Source organism: Primulina eburnea, chromosome 14, assembly GCF_022965805.1.
Source record: "Primulina eburnea isolate SZY01 chromosome 14, ASM2296580v1, whole genome shotgun sequence".
NCBI lineage: Eukaryota > Viridiplantae > Streptophyta > Magnoliopsida > Lamiales > Gesneriaceae > Primulina > Primulina eburnea.
In genome coordinates this window covers 4403108-4419476 of record NC_133114.1, presented here as the reverse complement: position 1 = coordinate 4419476, position 16369 = coordinate 4403108, and the positions used below count along the sequence as shown (strand labels likewise).

The 16369-nt window shown below is 34.6% G+C and overlaps 2 protein-coding genes across 2 annotated transcripts; both read right to left on the bottom strand.

Moving 5' to 3' along the window:
• Window positions 1-176: 176 nt before the first annotated feature.
• LOC140811388 (mitochondrial import inner membrane translocase subunit TIM14-1-like) lies at window positions 177-2099 on the bottom strand. Its single transcript, XM_073169231.1, has 3 exons — window positions 1912-2099; window positions 903-1081; window positions 177-600 (listed from the first exon to the last, which is right to left on the bottom strand). The coding sequence occupies exons 1-3, from the start codon at window positions 1912-1914 to the stop codon at window positions 444-446; spliced, it is 339 nt and encodes a 112-aa protein (XP_073025332.1). The 5' UTR covers window positions 1915-2099; the 3' UTR covers window positions 177-443.
• A 9140-nt stretch (window positions 2100-11239) lies between these two features.
• On the bottom strand, window positions 11240-14726 carry LOC140811996 (protein IQ-DOMAIN 2-like). Its single transcript, XM_073170150.1, has 6 exons — window positions 14448-14726; window positions 14037-14140; window positions 13635-13940; window positions 12953-13174; window positions 12318-12437; window positions 11240-12204 (listed from the first exon to the last, which is right to left on the bottom strand). Exons 2-6 carry the CDS (start codon window positions 14109-14111, stop codon window positions 11500-11502), a joined length of 1428 nt encoding a protein of 475 aa, XP_073026251.1. The 5' UTR covers window positions 14112-14140; window positions 14448-14726; the 3' UTR covers window positions 11240-11499.
• Between the last annotated feature and the right edge of the window lie 1643 nt (window positions 14727-16369).

Sequence of the window (16369 nt, the reverse complement as noted above, 5' to 3'; positions counted from 1 at the left end):
AACTGAAAATAACAAAAAATTCACTACAATCTATTTAAATTGAAATATCTCCCATTTTTTGACCTGCAAATGAAGGTTCTTACCTGTATACTTCATAAAGAACCTCAACTTGGATGGTAGAAACCATCTTATGATACTACTTTTCATGCAATATGGCCTCCTTCAAACATGTGGAGTTGCTCTTCAAGAAATCCAATAAAAACAATATAATTCTTCCATCTTTCCTCTCATAACACAAATCCAGTACACTATGCTCCTTGAAAATAAAGCATGACTACAACAAACAATGCACACTCACAGCAATTTAAGGAATTATTAAAATGTAGATTTCTTCAAAATTGAGGAGAAGATGTTATCGGATCATCGATCTGTGATGATTAGCTTTTCAGTTGATCATGCTCAATTTCAAAACGCATAAAATTTGGCAAAAATCTCGGTCGATTTTAGAAAGCAGAATCGCTGTTTCTGCTCTTTCCAAGAATAATGTCTTTAGCTTCGTTAATTTTAGAAGCAAGATAATGGCTCCCACCTGCATCGGGATGGTTTGCTACCATCACCCGTCTGTGCGCCTCCTTAACCTTATCTTCTGGAGTGCTTTCCCTGAATCAAGTTAAAATGATGTTAAAATGAGAAGAAAAAAAAATCACACATGATCCTGTTAATATTAGGCAGTCATTGGTAAATTCGTATTTTGTGGAACCTAGAGCAAATAAAAGGTCAAGTATGAATCAAAAGCTTTAAAGTCAACGATAAAAACGCCCATCAATTATTAACCAACTTGAGATGAGGTATACAGTAGCATAAACGGATATAAAATAGAGATCTAAGTTGGTGATAGTTAATTGCCAAAATTAACATACTTGTGAAATCTAAGTACAAAATCAATGAAGGTTTTGAATCACCTGACTCCAAGAATAAGAGCCGCTTCCCTCCTGGTCATTGTTGGCTGGAAACCTCCTTCATAAAATTTACGCATTCTAACGGTTGGCGACCTTGCCTTGAATGCTTGCCAGGCTTGAATTCCATATCTACCAGCATAAGCAGTAGCAGCGACGGCTATTCCTACTATTAAGGGTGAAGTCTGCTCGAATTTCAACTTTCAATTTTTTTATAATGTCTATTTATAACTTCAAACAACAGTAAAAGCAATCGCTATAGATAACCGATCTATCTATTTACAAGTGATAAAGTCATGCCATTGATGATGAAGGAAGTAAAGCAGAGTGATACGATCCTGACTGAGAATGATGAGCAAATTAATGGAGGATTACTCGCGCATTTTATAACTGAAAATCGTATGATAAGCAATTACAATTTCTTAGTAAAGACGTTGAAAGACAATGCTTGCACATTTAAAATGGACAAACCAAATCAAAATCCAAGACTGATTTCATTATTAGTGGGCTGGCTTTTCTCATCCTAACATAAATAGGCAGTTCTCAACATTCAGACACCTTAGAGATTAAAAAATTTATTCCCTCGGGAGTTACATAAATATCATCATTTCATGGTATCAGACAACAGAAAACGGTCGGCATAGTTCTATAATTAATTCCCATTCATTAATTTAATGCCTGTACTCCAGAACCAACCAAGATTCTACATCAAACGGGTGTAAACAACCTTTTTTAGATAAATCCGCATGTAACTTCTAAACCCTACAAATCAAGTATGCAATAAGAAAAATAAAACAAAAGAAGCACTTGCATTCATGAAATGGAGAATGGGAAAACACGGAATGCTTCTCAGTACCCTATTCTTACATTCACGATCCTTAAACAAAAAAATATATTAATTGAGTGCCGCCAAAATAGTAAAATGGGCGGCATGTATTTGATACAATAATCACAGCGATTGTCCACTAAATTCGGATGTAAATTATGGTGGATAAAGAATTTCAACGGCACTCACCATTTTTAGACGAAGATGACTCAGTATTGAACGTTCAACGCGGTGTGATATCCTCTTCCCTAGTTCAGATACGCTGCCGAGTTGCCCTTTAAATACTCCACTGCAGAGCTCCCGACTTGAACAATTAGGATTTGGAACTTTGCAGTAATTATCTTTCCTCGATTTGATTATCGTTTGGGAAAACTAGTAATAAAATCTTATATCCAAAAGTTCAAATATTAAAGTCAATAATTTCAAAAAAATGTTACTATCTAATTTCCTTTTTATTGAAATATAACATATTTGAAATGGTTAATATAATTAAATGGAAAAAAAAAATTGTAATTTTAAGGTTATAAATCGATATGTTTTGATTTTTACTCGTATAATTTATCAAAATTTGGTTTTGATTCAGCAACTTGGATTTTTTTGTATTGGTCTTTTTTTCCTCAAAACCACTAAACCAACCGATGATTGCTTATTTGACAATGATGTTCGCATACGTGGCCTCAGATGACAAAAATAAAGTTATATTTCATATATTAAAATGTACTTAAACAAAAATAATGGAAAAAGACAAACTTTTTTCCTCTTATTTTATAATATTTGGGGTTGTTCTTGTTGAAATAATATATTTTAATATGGAAAGGTAATAGTTGAATATTTGAATGTTGAAAATAAGAGTTGTAAAGTTAGAAATTTGTGTGTGATGATGTAGGTAATATTAATATGGAAAAGTAATAGTTGAATGAGGCCACGATAGGAGAATATGTTTGATATTTGGTTTTGATTCAACGAACTTGTTTTTTTTTCTTGTATCTAATTATTGATTTATATTTGTATATGTTGAAAATAAATGATTTGAATATTGAAAAGTAATTGTTGAATATTTGAATGTTGAAAATAAGAGTTGTAAAATTAGAAATTTGTGTGTGATGATGTAGGTAATGATGTATTTTATTTTTTGGATTATGTGTAATGAAACTCTATAAATAGATCTCTCATTTGTGAAGAAAATCACAATTGAGTAGAGTGAAAAATATTATAAAGTGTGTAGTTTGGTAAATTTTGAGAGTTTGAGATTTTTACTTTTTACCATAAATTTTTACTTTTTCACAACACGTTATCAGCACGAAGCTCTAAAAGTCCTACATACTATTCCAAGCTCCAAACAGAAGAAAAAGGTAACAAAAGTAATAATATTTATTTTACTGTTATTTATTTATTGTGTATTTATTTAATATACAATATAATGTTATTATTAAAAATAATAAAAATAAATTTTTCATAAACTTGTTATAAATCCTGGGAGGATGTTAAGACAACATCCCACACTCCCGGTAAGGGATACGACAAGTATAAAAGCCTATAAGGTTTTTAAACAAAATAAATTATGACACTCATTATAATATTATGATATGATATACATAATTATTTAAACATGTCTAATATTATATACATCATATTATTACCATAAAATTATACAAATACATACATTTATTTTTTGTACACCAACGGTCATAAACGGTAACAAACGGTTAGTTTTTGCCCTATAAATATCATCTCACAAACACATTCAATCACTCCAACTTTCTCTTCTTCTCTAAAAATTATTCATCATCAAATTTTTCGAAGAAAAAATAAGATGGCTTTCTCAAGGATATTTTTAATTATTTTGGTTATCATACTCACAAGTCTTGTATTTATCGGAGAATATCCTCCTCGTGCGTTTTCTTTATTTTTACAAATACTTGTACTTGTTGTTTATTCGTTACTTTGTATTGCAATATTTATTAACTAATAAAATGCATCGTAATTTTTTTAGTACCACCATGTCAAATTTAACAAAGCTCGAATTTATTGCGCTCGACATCACGGGAAAGAATTATATGCCATGGACTCTAGATGTAGAAATGCATCTTGAGTCATTGGGTCTAAGCGAGACCATTAAAGAAAATGGCATATGCACGTCACAAGAAAAGGCAAGAGCCATGATATTTTTGCGTCGACATCTCGACGATGGATTGAAATGTGAATATCTGACTGAAAAAAATCTCATGGCTTTGTGGAAGGGATTAAAAGAAAGATTTGAACATATAAGGGAAGTTATACTTCCGACCGTCCGGGATGAATGGAACACACTGAGATTCCAAGATTTTAAAAAAGTCAATGATTACAATTCGGCGATGTATAGAATAATCTCGCAATTAAAATTTTGTGGACATGAGGTCACAGAATCTGAGATGCTTGAAAAAAAATTTTCCACATTTCATGCATCAAATATTACTCTACAGCAACAATATAGAGTACGTGGATTTGCGAGATATTCTGAGCTCATCGCCTGTCTTCTTGTGGCGGAAAAGAACAACGAGTTATTAATGAGAAATCATCAGTCCCGACCCACTGGATCAACAGCATTTCCAGAAGTAAATTCTGTAAGTAAAAATGAATTTATACCTGGAAACCAAAATCAATTTCAAAGACAAGGTTTTGGTCGAGGTCGAGGTCGAGGTCGAGGTCGTGGACGTGGACGTGGACGTGGAATTGGTCGTGGTCGTGGACGCGGCCGTGGTTTTGAAAACAATAGAGATAGTTATTATAACTCATCTCAAAAGAGCGTCCCAAACCATCCACAGAAAAGACATCATGAGAATACAAGTGTTAATGAGAATCACTCAAAAAGATATGAAAGTTCTTGTTACAGATGTGGTACTCCAGGACATTGGTCCAAAGTTTGTCGAGCCCCTGAGCACCTTTGTAAACTTTATAAATAATCATTAAAAGGGAAAGAAAAGGAGACCAACTTCACTGAACGCAGTGACCGTTTGAGTGATTCAACTCATCTTGATGCTGGTGATTTTATGAATGATTTCTCTGGAAATGATCAACATGTTGGTGGGATAGAAATGAACAATTTTGATGCTGCAGATTTTCTCAATGATTTTTCTGAAAATGAACAATATAGTGGTAGAATATAAATGTACAATAATTTGTTTTTCATGTATTCATATAATAATGTTTTATTGTACAATTATGATATGTGTTATATTTATATATGTATTGTCAGTAATTTTATTTCATTGCATATTTTTTTGAAGTTCAAATATGGAAAATGCTATGAGCAAAGCTGAAGTTTGCATACCCGATAGTGGTACAACGCACACTATTCTCCGAGATAAAAGATATTTCTTGGAACTAAAACCAACAAAAACAACGGTGAACACAATATCAGGTCCTGTAGACTTGATTAAAGGATGTGGTAAAGCACAATTTTTGTTACCTAATGGTACAAAATTTTTGATCAATGATGCTTTATATTCACCACAATCGAAAAGAAATTTGTTGAGTTTTAATGATATATATTCCCATGGGTATGATACTCAAACAATGAATGAAGGGAATGAGAAATATATGTGTCTTATCACATATAAATCAGGAAAGAAATATGTGATTGAAAAACTATCAATGCTCCCTACTGGATTGCATTATACACATATAAGTCTCATTGAATCAAACATGGTAGTTGATAATTCCTCGATATTAACCAATTGGCATGATCGATTGGGACATCCTGGTTCAACAATGATGCGAAGAATTATAGAAAATACACATGGTCATCCACTGAAAGACCAGAAGATCTTTCAGAATAATAAGTTTCAATGTAAAGCATGTTCTCTTGAAAACTTATTATAAGACCATCACCAGTCAAAATCCAAACTGAATCACCAATGTTTCTTGAACGTATTCAGGGTGATATTTGTGGACCGAATCCATCCACCATGTGGACCATTCAGATACTTTATGGTATTGATTGATGCCTCCAGCAGATGGTCACATGTATGTTTATTGTCAACTCGAAATGTTGCATTTGCAAGATTACTTGCTCAAATAATAAAATTGAGGAATCAATTTCCCGATTATACAATCAAGAAAATTAGACTTGATAATGCTAGTGAATTTACTTCCCAGACTTTCAATGATTATTGTATGTCTATGGGAATCATTGTTGAGCATCCTGTTGCTCATGTACATACACAGAATGGATTGGCTGAATCATTGATTAAACGTCTGTAAATGATTGCTAGACCAATGATTATGAAAACAAAGCTCCCTATTTCTATATGGGGACATGCAATTTTACACGCTGCTTTATTAATTCGCATCAGACCAAGTGCATATCATAAATACTCTCCATTGCAGTTTGCATTTGGTAAAGAACCAGACATTTCTCATCTGAGAATTTTTGGATGTATGGTGTATGTGCCTATTGCACCACCACAACGAAAGAAAATGGGACCTCAAAGAAAGGTTGGAATTTATATCGGTTATGATAGTCCATCAATCATTCGATATCTTGAACCTCAGACAGGAGATGTGTTCAAAGCACGTTTTGCTGATTGTCATTTTAATGAGGAAATCTTCCCAATGTTAGGGGGAGAACAAAAACATACCGAAAAAGAAATTACATGGTATGTATCATCATTGTTACATCTGGATCCAAGAACAAAACAATGTGAAAAAGATGTACAACAAATTGTACACTTGCAAAGAATAGCAAATCAAATACCAGATGCATTTGCAGACACAAAAGAGGTAACTAAATCATATATACATGCTGCAAATGCCCCTGCTCGAATTGAAATTCCAAAGAAACAAATGGAAGATACTCATGATGTCATTAAACGCCTGAAGCGTGGAAGGCCAGTCGGTTCCAAGGATAAAAATCCTCGAAAAAGAAAATTCATAGAGAAACATGATGATCACAAAATAGAGAATGTTGTTCCTGAAGAAACACATGATGATGAAAATGTTCTGTCAGAACCACAAACTGACGAGAATCATGAAATCTCTATCAATTACATTAATACTGGAAAAACATGGAACCGAAAAGATATAGATGAAATTGATGATATATTTTCTTATAATGTGGCAATCGACATCATAAATGATAATGAAGATCATGAACCAAAATCTTTTGGTGAATGTAAAAATCGGCAGGACTGGATAAAATGGAAAGAAGCCATCCAGGTTGAATTGGATTCGCTAAATAAACGTAATGTTTTTGGACCTATAGTTCTTACACCTGAAGGTGTAAAACCTGTTGGATACAAATGGGTTTTTATTCGAAAGCGAAATGAGAAAAATGAAATAGTAAGATATAAAGCTCGACTTGTTGCACAGGGTTTTTCTCAAAGGCCTGGAATTGATTATAAAGAAACGTATTCTCCTGTGATGGATGCAATTACGTTTCGGTATTTGATTAGCTTGGCGGTATCTGAAAATTTAGAAATGCGTCTTATGGATGTTGTTACAGCTTACTTATATGGATCAATTGATAGTAATATATATATGAAAATCCCTGAAGTATTTAAGATGCCTGAAGCACAAAGTTCAAAACTCAGGGAATGTTATTCTGTGAAATTACAAAGATCATTATATGGGTTAAAGCAATCAGGTCGAATGTGGTATAATCGACTAAGTAATCACTTGATGAAAAAGGGATATGTAAATAATTCAATATGCCCTTGTGTTTTCATTAAGAAAACAACATCCGGATGCGTAATTATTGCTGTATATGTTGATGATTTAAACATCATTGGAACGAATAAGGAAATTCAAGAAGTTGTGTCATACTTGAAGGAAGAATTTGAAATGAAGGATCTTGGAAAAACCAAGTATTGTCTGGGTTTACAAATTGAACAAAAAGAATGTGGAATGTTTGTTCACCAAACAAATTATACAGAAAAGATCCTTAAACGTTTTAATATGGATAAAGCAAATCCTTTAAGTACTCCAATGGTTGTTAGATCATTAAACATAGAAAAGGATCCATTCCGTCCATGTGAAGATGATGAAGATATTCTTGGTCGAGAAGTACCATATCTAAGTGCCATCGGTGCCCTTATGTACCTTACAAATTGTACAAGGCCTGATATATCTTTTGCCGTGAATCTGTTGGCAAGATTTAGCTTATATCCAACAAAGAGACACTGGAATGGAATTAAACATATATTCCGTTATCTACGAGGAACGACAGACTTGGGACTTTTGTATTCAAAAGATGCTAATCCAAGTATAATTGGTTATGCCGATGCTGGATACTTATCTGATCCACACAAGGCACGTTCCCAAACTGGATATGTATTTACTCGTGGAGGCACTGCAATATCTTGGCGTTCACAGAAACAAACGCTCGTAACAACTTCATCAAATCATGCCGAGATTATTGCACTACATGAAGCAAGTCGTGAATGTGTGTGGTTAAAATCAATGACCCAACATATCCAAATTTCATGCGGATTATCATTTGATGAGAAGCCTGTGATACTATATGAAGATAATGCTGCATGTGTTGCTCAAATGAAAGAAGGATACATAAAAAGCGACAGAACTAAACATATTCCTCCTAAGTTCTTCGCATTCACCAAGGAGCTTGAGAAGAATAAATGTATTGATGTTCGTCACATTCAATCAAGTGAAAACTCATCAGATCTCTTCACAAAGGCACTACCTACGTCAATATTCAGAAAGCACATATATAATATTGGGATGCGCAATCTACGAAATTTGTGAAGAGTTGTTCGTGTCAACATGAGGGGGAGTTCACGTGACTGCACTCTTTTTCCCTTACTATGGTTTTTATCCCAATGGGTTTTTCCTAGTAAGGTTTTTAACGAGGCAGTACAAAACACGTAATGAAGACATCATCGTATCATGATCATCATCACAAGGGGGAGTGTTGAAATAATATATTTTAATATGAAAAAGTAATAGTTGAATATTTGAATGTTGAAAATAAGAGTTGTAAAGTTAGAAATTTGTGTGTGATGATGTAGGTAATGATGTATTTTATTTTTGGATTATGTGTAATGAAACTCTATAAATAGATCTCTCATTTGTGAAGAAAATGACAATTGAGTAGAGAGAAAAATATTATAAAGTGTGTAGTTTGGTAAATTTTGAGAGTTTGAGATTTTTACTTTTTACCATAAATTTTTACTTTTCACAACAGTTCTGATTAGTTTTTCTTTTTTTTAGCCGAGACGAATTTTAATATATATATATATATATATATATATATATATATATATATATATATATATATATATATATAAAATATTGACTTTATCTCCACCTCATAAGTCATGTATGGGAGTACAATGCCAAATACCAAATAATTCTAGTGAAAAAAATGTTAGAATAGATGCCCCGCAAGCCAACTGTTGGCTAGGGATTTTATTGACTCAGTTGTAAAGAATAATCTTTATTTTAATGTAATTCATTATTTCATGGTTTGTTATTTCTTTATCTGAATACCCATGTGACAAACATAGATAAAGACCTTGATTGTACTTTAATACAAATGAATCGTAATTCGATGTTGAAACTCATTTGTAAACACTGTATTATCTAAATCTGTTCCTAGTCGATTCAGCCGCCTAAAATATGGATAAAGGTCGCTTGAGCTCGAGACTAGCATCTGTGATGTTGTGTACCGCGTTTCTTGGTAAGGGCATGGAGATGTCCAAACATACAGATAGGTAGTCATATGATGATTATACCGAACAACCCTCCCTCGGACTTTCCAAGTGGTTATCATTCATCGAGAGGATAAGTCTGTGGTTATGATTGTACACCATTAGTCCTTACGACCCGGGACAACACTGAGGCTCTATATGCGAGTACTGTGCTTTGACTCGTTTACCGGCTCCAGGAGAGTCATCAGGTGGCGAGGTTGGGTACAGTTACGACACATATAGGAGCCAGTGCATTGTAGTCGGGAATTCACCGCTCATCTACGGGTGTGAATATCCTATGTGAACTAATGTAATAATAGTGCATGGAATCTCTGGCCAGAGTATAAGATGTACGTTGGAGAAGGAGTTCTCCAATAGTACACGCGGTGCCACTATTATAGTTATCACATAGTTATCGAATTAATATGCAACCCTCGATGAACCAATGGTTGCTGATTCGATCGGGATATATGAGATGAAGGGACCGTACTGTACGTTAATCATAATCGACTGGTTCTTGCAGGCACTATCAGTGATACCTAGGGGATCATGGGGCGATGCTACTAGACGCTCTTACCATGATCCGATGGGTGCAATCAGAAATGAGTTTTGACATTCTTGATCAAGGTGTTGATGAAAAGAATGGGGCTAACTGGGGTAAGCCCGAATAAAGGATTATGTCCTGAATCACAAAGAGTTGTGAACCCACGGCTAGCTGTATCCCTGAACCATTGAGGATCACACAAGCACTGGTTTACTTGTTCCCGTTGAGATAATAAATTCAATGAGTTGAATTTATAAGAAATAAGTTTGATATGATCAATCGATAAGCTTATAAATAAAGTTTATAAAAACTTATAGAAATTTTGAGAGCATGACTGCTAAGACAGTCAAAGAGAGTGCACATGTTTTTAGACATGGATGTGCTAATTTTGAGAGTCAAAGATTTGTTTAAATCCATTGACTTAATTAATTTGATTAATTGAGAGAATTACAATTAATTAAATAATAAAATATATTATGTTTGATTAATTGAAATATGGAAGACCGAAAATTTGGAAAATGGAGAAAGTCTCCAAAATCCAATCAACCGAGATTTACAATGATGAGATGCAATTTTGGAATATTTGATTAATTTAATTAATACGATTAATTAAGTGAATAAAATATTAGAAATGGTAATAAGGATTTTTTTTCCTTATTTTACTGAAGCTCATCCGAATGCTTTTGGAATGAAATTTTTTCGGCTCTTGACAAGATATAGAAGGCTGCTCTCGGGATTTTCAAAATACAAGAAAATTCTCTCGGCCAAGATTGATTGCCGTCCTTTTGCTCTCAAAGGTTTTGAGCAATTTTATTTTCTTGATCTCAAATAAAATCTTCTATACTTTCTAGTGCAAGTTAGAAGAAGAACATATATTCCGGTCGTGGATTTGATAGGAGGATTTCTTTGAAGAAAGTTCGTAGGGAATCATCAAGAGTCAGATCTGTAATACCGGATCGGTTGGTGTCCACGTGATTAATTCACAAAGGTATAATTTCTAACATCCTATGCATGTTTAATTTGTTAAATCATACGAACGTACAAAGCAATATTATTTTGTTTTTCAAAAATAAAATAAAAATTTTAAATCTTCCGCTGCGTTTGGGCGTGTAGAAAACCAGATCCAACAAAAAATTACCAAAATTAAATAAAAAAAATCAAATTAGTATATGAAAATCAAATTTTCATAATTCACATGACTAAAGCTCAAACCATTTCAATCGATAAACAAGTCCCGTCAATAGTGTAGAAGTATAAAATTCTTAAATAAAAGTGTAAAAGAAACATGTAAGCAAACGACACTCACAAGATTCACTCAAAGCATAATAATTATGTCCTCTACAATTATTTATCAATTTAACAATCTTGATAACAGTAACAGAAGGAAGCCAAAAAAAATTACAAGTAACAAATGTATAGCAAGACTCACTCAAGACTGAACAAAATCAATCCCAAACAAAGCGCACAAATCAATGAAAAAATAAATAATTCAAGTATGGAACTTCACAAATGAAATTGACCTCTTCATTCTCATGAAATGTGATTTAATTAATTGATAACTTCGTCCACATTATTGTCACCGATGGAGCTAGTGTCGATTTTCCAGGGCCCTGCCTGCCTCCCCTGTCTGGCAGGCGAAGGTGGATAGGAAAGCCGCTTCTTGACAGTTCCGGTTGAACCCTTTTCAGGTGTGCTGCCATTGTCGATTCCTAATGGACTTGGGAGCTTCGACTTAGCTTTTGCTGACTTAGTTGATGCCATGTAACTCGGAAAAGACATAGAACTTGCCAAGCTCTCATCGTCCCTAATCGTTGAACCAGCAATACTATGCCTCCTGTTTCGCTCTGTTTGTGCACTTATATTACTTTTTGAATCATCGTCTTGAGTTATTGTACTGACTTTCGGGCTTGCAGATTTCACCTTTCTTGCAGTTATTGAAGACTTAATGGCCTTTGAAGGGGGTGTGGCAGGGGACTGGCGGCTAGAAGGCGGTTTTTTGTTGGATGGAGAAGATGGATTTTCAGGATTTAGCTGATGACGGGCAAATGATTTAGTAATTTCTCCTCCTGGAGCAGTTCCAGGATTAGCACTTTTGATGGATAAAATATCCGTATTAAGATCTTTATCCAGCGAGCTTTGTGTCTCCAATGGCCGATCAGCCATCCATCGTTCTAACCAACTCCAACCCCAATGAGGATTAGTCGGGTCCATGAAAAGCAAGTTCAAAGACTTTGCCGATTTCTTCCACGTTTGCTGTTTTCAGTTTAAATGTAGACAATTGAAAACGATCGATTAAACATCAAGAGAAGGGTATATTTTTTAATGTTCATACCGTTCTATGTATATACCAATACAGACTCAATTACCTGATGAGTGTATGAATAAGCTAGTGCTCTTTCTCGCCTCATTGTTGCTTCGTACTTCTGAAGCAAGCTCGCCTCGATTTGCTCTTTAGACTGCAAACTGTCATCCCATTCCTCTCCCATCTGTAAATGAAGCCTCAAAATAAAAACTCCTTGATAATCAAATGAAGGATAAATAAAGCTAGCTAGTCAATGTGACCCATTGTTTTCAATTTATTACCTTGTGCATTGTATGTCTAGACGAAAACAACCAACAAATTTAGGAACATGACCCCAAGAAAAAGAACTAAAACAAAAACCATCGAGCTAATTCGCTACACATTAATCCATAACAGAAAGCTAACTTTAGCTTCATTCTTATCATAGGACCGAGAATTGTTTGTTAATTAATAATACTGCTCCTATTTTACAGCATTCAGCAGTCCCAGTTCTACGCTTTGAATACTGCGCCACGCTTGACAGCAGGACAATTGTACTTCCCAAAAAGACCTCCCAATAATTGTGTCGATTTGCAAATGGGAAATAACAATTGATCTTAACTATTATGCCAATCATAAAAAGAAACTACAGCAGCAGGAGGTGCAAGTTCCTGCACACTTGTTTATAAAGAAAATGCTTGCATTAGTAAGAGAACTAACTCTCAAGCTCTCCAGTTCTGTAGCACGTTTCTGTAAGAGCTGTCTCTGAAGTGCTCGATTCTCCTCTAACATTCTGAGTCTTCTTGCTTGAATCTGAGACTGCACACGAGATAAACTTTGTATGCATTTTAGTGTGTTTGCAGTTTGGCGTTTCACAATCGGTCCATCAACAAGTGATTTCAGTCTCACAAGCCCTCTTAGAGCTCTCAATGCCCTCCTCGCCTGAAAAATAAAAAAGACAAAAAAAATTTCATGGTATACTTTGTCTCCACCCCGATGAACAACGACTCTTTTGAATAAGATAAAATAAAAACGAAATGAAGTATAAATGATGATTACACAATAATACTATCAGTGAATCAGAATAATTTTCCATGACTATCATGATATGATTAATAGGAACACCTGAATGTGTGACGTTGATATCGCTGAGTAATTTGGTACATTGAATGTACTAACAAAATTTATATCTATATCTATAACAACAAAAATATCAAAGGCTCGTACTTCAGGTCTGGAGTAAATTAATTCCAATTTCTAAACATGAAACCATTTTCAGCCTCCTTGCCGTTGTCGGCACACCACCCACTTTAGATCTTATGGTTAAGGCTAAATCAACTTCACTTTGAACTAATCTCTAGAGTATATCCATATCCCGTCAGTATCCAATATACTACCATACCAGATAACCACGGAATGCGGTCTGAACTTTGATCGCTGCCATTTCCTCCTCGGATTTTCCTGAAAACCATGTCACTGTTTGGGGCTGGACAACCTCTTCAGCTGCTACATCTTCAACATCAGCTGATGAATTGACCGAGACAGTATAAGCATTGTTTGACGGCTCATTCTCCATCTCTGTTGGCTTCACATCTTCCAATTGCGGAAGAGGGTCGGGATAAGATGCTTCAGTGGTCTCGGGGATCGGAGAACTCGATGCCAGTGGCTTTTCTTTCCCGAACCATTTTCGCTTTGACTTATTTCCACTCTGAATCCAGAAACCAGAACAGAAGTTAATGGAAACAACCAAATCTAATCGTCAAAGTTTTGTCACAATATACTGAATCCAATTTTCTTTGCGCACCTTAGCTTTCTTTTCCTCAGAATCTGAGCTTAGGGCCTTTTTCACCGACAGAAACCAACCTTTTGGCTTGCCCATCTTTACTTACTATTCCTCAATCTGCTACTCTGTAAACAAAGAAACCAATTTATTTTCAAGATTTCATCTCTCCCACGGTACAAGATCATACGTGTAAGAACACAAGAACCTTGATAAGCAATTCAAATAACCAAACAACATTAATAAATGACAATTCTTTATAACATTTGAATCCCTTAACAAACAAGCATTCAATATGCAACGCCGCAAAGCCAGAAAGATGAATTTTTCATAAACAAAAACTCAAATCTCCTGGGAAAAAATATGGGATTCATGAATTTTACACCAAGAACCTTGCTTTATTAAAATCTCAAGAAAATAAAGGCCGTAAATCACCTGAAATTTTAGCTGCTCAGATCTCATACAATTGCCGCATCCTCCCAACACATACAGCCGATTGAAGTCTCAGTTCACATTCCAACTCAAAAAATCCATCAAGAAAAATAAAAAAGATAAGAAATTGGACTGTTCCACTCTTTGTCTAACGACCCGTTTGAGTACACGAATTTTGGAAAGTGCGTTGAAGATTGGAACCAGATCTTGGCCAACTGAACAATTTCATTGGAGGAAGAACATCTAGTTTTGCAAAACAGTGGCCCACGTTTACATAATAATACAGGACAGCCAAATTTATTACTTTTAATACCCACATTATTGCTTGTTAATGGCCCCTTTCTTTAATTTTTTTCCATGTTTCGGTTACATGCCAAATTATTTCTTAGTTTATCCTAAAAGAAATTCCCGTTTTTTTATTAAATTATATGACTGGATTAACATAGTTTTAGCTTAAATTATTCAAGTTGTGTTTAGTATTGCAGACATTAGTTTAGTCATAGGTTAATATGGTAAACTGATGCTTTAAAGTCTAAACTTCTATCTTTTGAGAGAGACAAATGGAAATGATATTAACTTATTTAGGACAAAAAATAAAGATCTGTCTCACAAAGACGACGTGTGAGACCGTCTCACACAATTTTTGCCAAAATAAAATTATAGAGAGAGTTGTTGGGTTTAGCTCCAACTTCAATTTTTCTCACTGTACCTATTTATTATACACAAGAAATAAATAATTGCGGCATTATCAAATATTTAAAATTCAGAAGGCACAGACATTATACATATTTGATCACTATGTGAATAGTAGATTTTTTAAAATCAATTTGACAAAAAGATTTCCTATCATATACAAGGTAATTAATACGAAAAAATAAATCTTAGTTGAAATAAATTTCAAATAGGCCGAGTTTTTTTTATTTCTAAAGAAAAAAAAACTAGAAAAACTGTTGTTTTGTAAGATAACATGTGATGATAAAAAAGAAAGTAAAAATAAAAATTACATTTGATGAAAAATAAAATCAAGAAATAACATATCTGACTTAAATTATTTTTATCCTATAGAGTTTAGATTTCTTCGATAACTTATTATTTTTTATTACAATCTTGGGTAGGGTGGGTGATGCGACCGGAAAAAATGGGTGTGAGATATGTGGGCAATTTCATTGGGCCGGGTGTGAATGATGAGGAATAATAACCTAGTGAGATGTGTCTAAACCAGGGGCTTCTTCTTCCAAAAAAGACCAGGGGTGACCTGTCAACACAAAGATAACCACGTGAATGGGTGCCAGAGAGATGTCCGGCGTGGCCATTCTGATGTTAAGGTCAACAAATGAGTGAAGAAAAAACTATGTAGCAAAGAGATATGCTATAGAAACGGGGGATATTCTCTTTTAGCAAAATGATGGGGACAAGAAAACTATCACCCGAGAATTTGCCTTGGATCCTGGGCTTTTGGTAACTCGAGGTATATGTCTAGCTGCTAGTAGCCCGAGGAGATGATGTTTCGAGCATATATTTGCCCGGTTCTCTTTCGGATTGGTGCAAAACTTCTCAATTGATCCACGACCTAGGCTTCCCGTGGGGTATCACCACTCCCTCTCTAAAAATTCGGGCTAGAGTCATACTTGCTGTCTCGATTAGTAATGCTTGGACTTCTCCAGAAAGGTAATTAATTATTGCTATGAAAGAGTCGGGGCCTCATGTCTCCCGGGCTCAGAAGATTTTTGTTGTTTCATATTCTCGAGTCGGTAGGGCTAATGTCATGATAAAATACCCTAGAATCTGAACGGCCCAAAATGCTTCGAATTCTGAGAAGGTGAACAGTCTGAGATGCTTTGTATTCCGAGCACGTCCTCTCATATCCCTACACAATTTCCAAGTTGCATTCTGATCGTCCTTTTATCTTTAGATCAACAGTTGAG

Excerpts from the sequence above, each read along its gene's own strand:
- LOC140811388 (XM_073169231.1), bottom strand. Across the intron at positions 601-902 it reads GCTCTTATTCTTGGAGTCAG|GGAAAGCACTCCAGAAGATA; the intron begins GTGATTCAAAAC and ends AACTTGATTCAG.
- LOC140811996 (XM_073170150.1), bottom strand. The coding sequence starts at position 14,111 with ATGGGCAAGCCAAAAGGTTGGTTTCTGTCGGTGAAAAAGGCCCTAAGC. Across the intron at positions 13,941-14,036 it reads CTGAGGAAAAGAAAGCTAAG|AGTGGAAATAAGTCAAAGCG; the intron begins GTGCGCAAAGAA and ends TTCTGGATTCAG. Across the intron at positions 13,175-13,634 it reads CCGCATTCCGTGGTTATCTG|GCGAGGAGGGCATTGAGAGC; the intron begins GTATGGTAGTAT and ends TTTATTTTTCAG.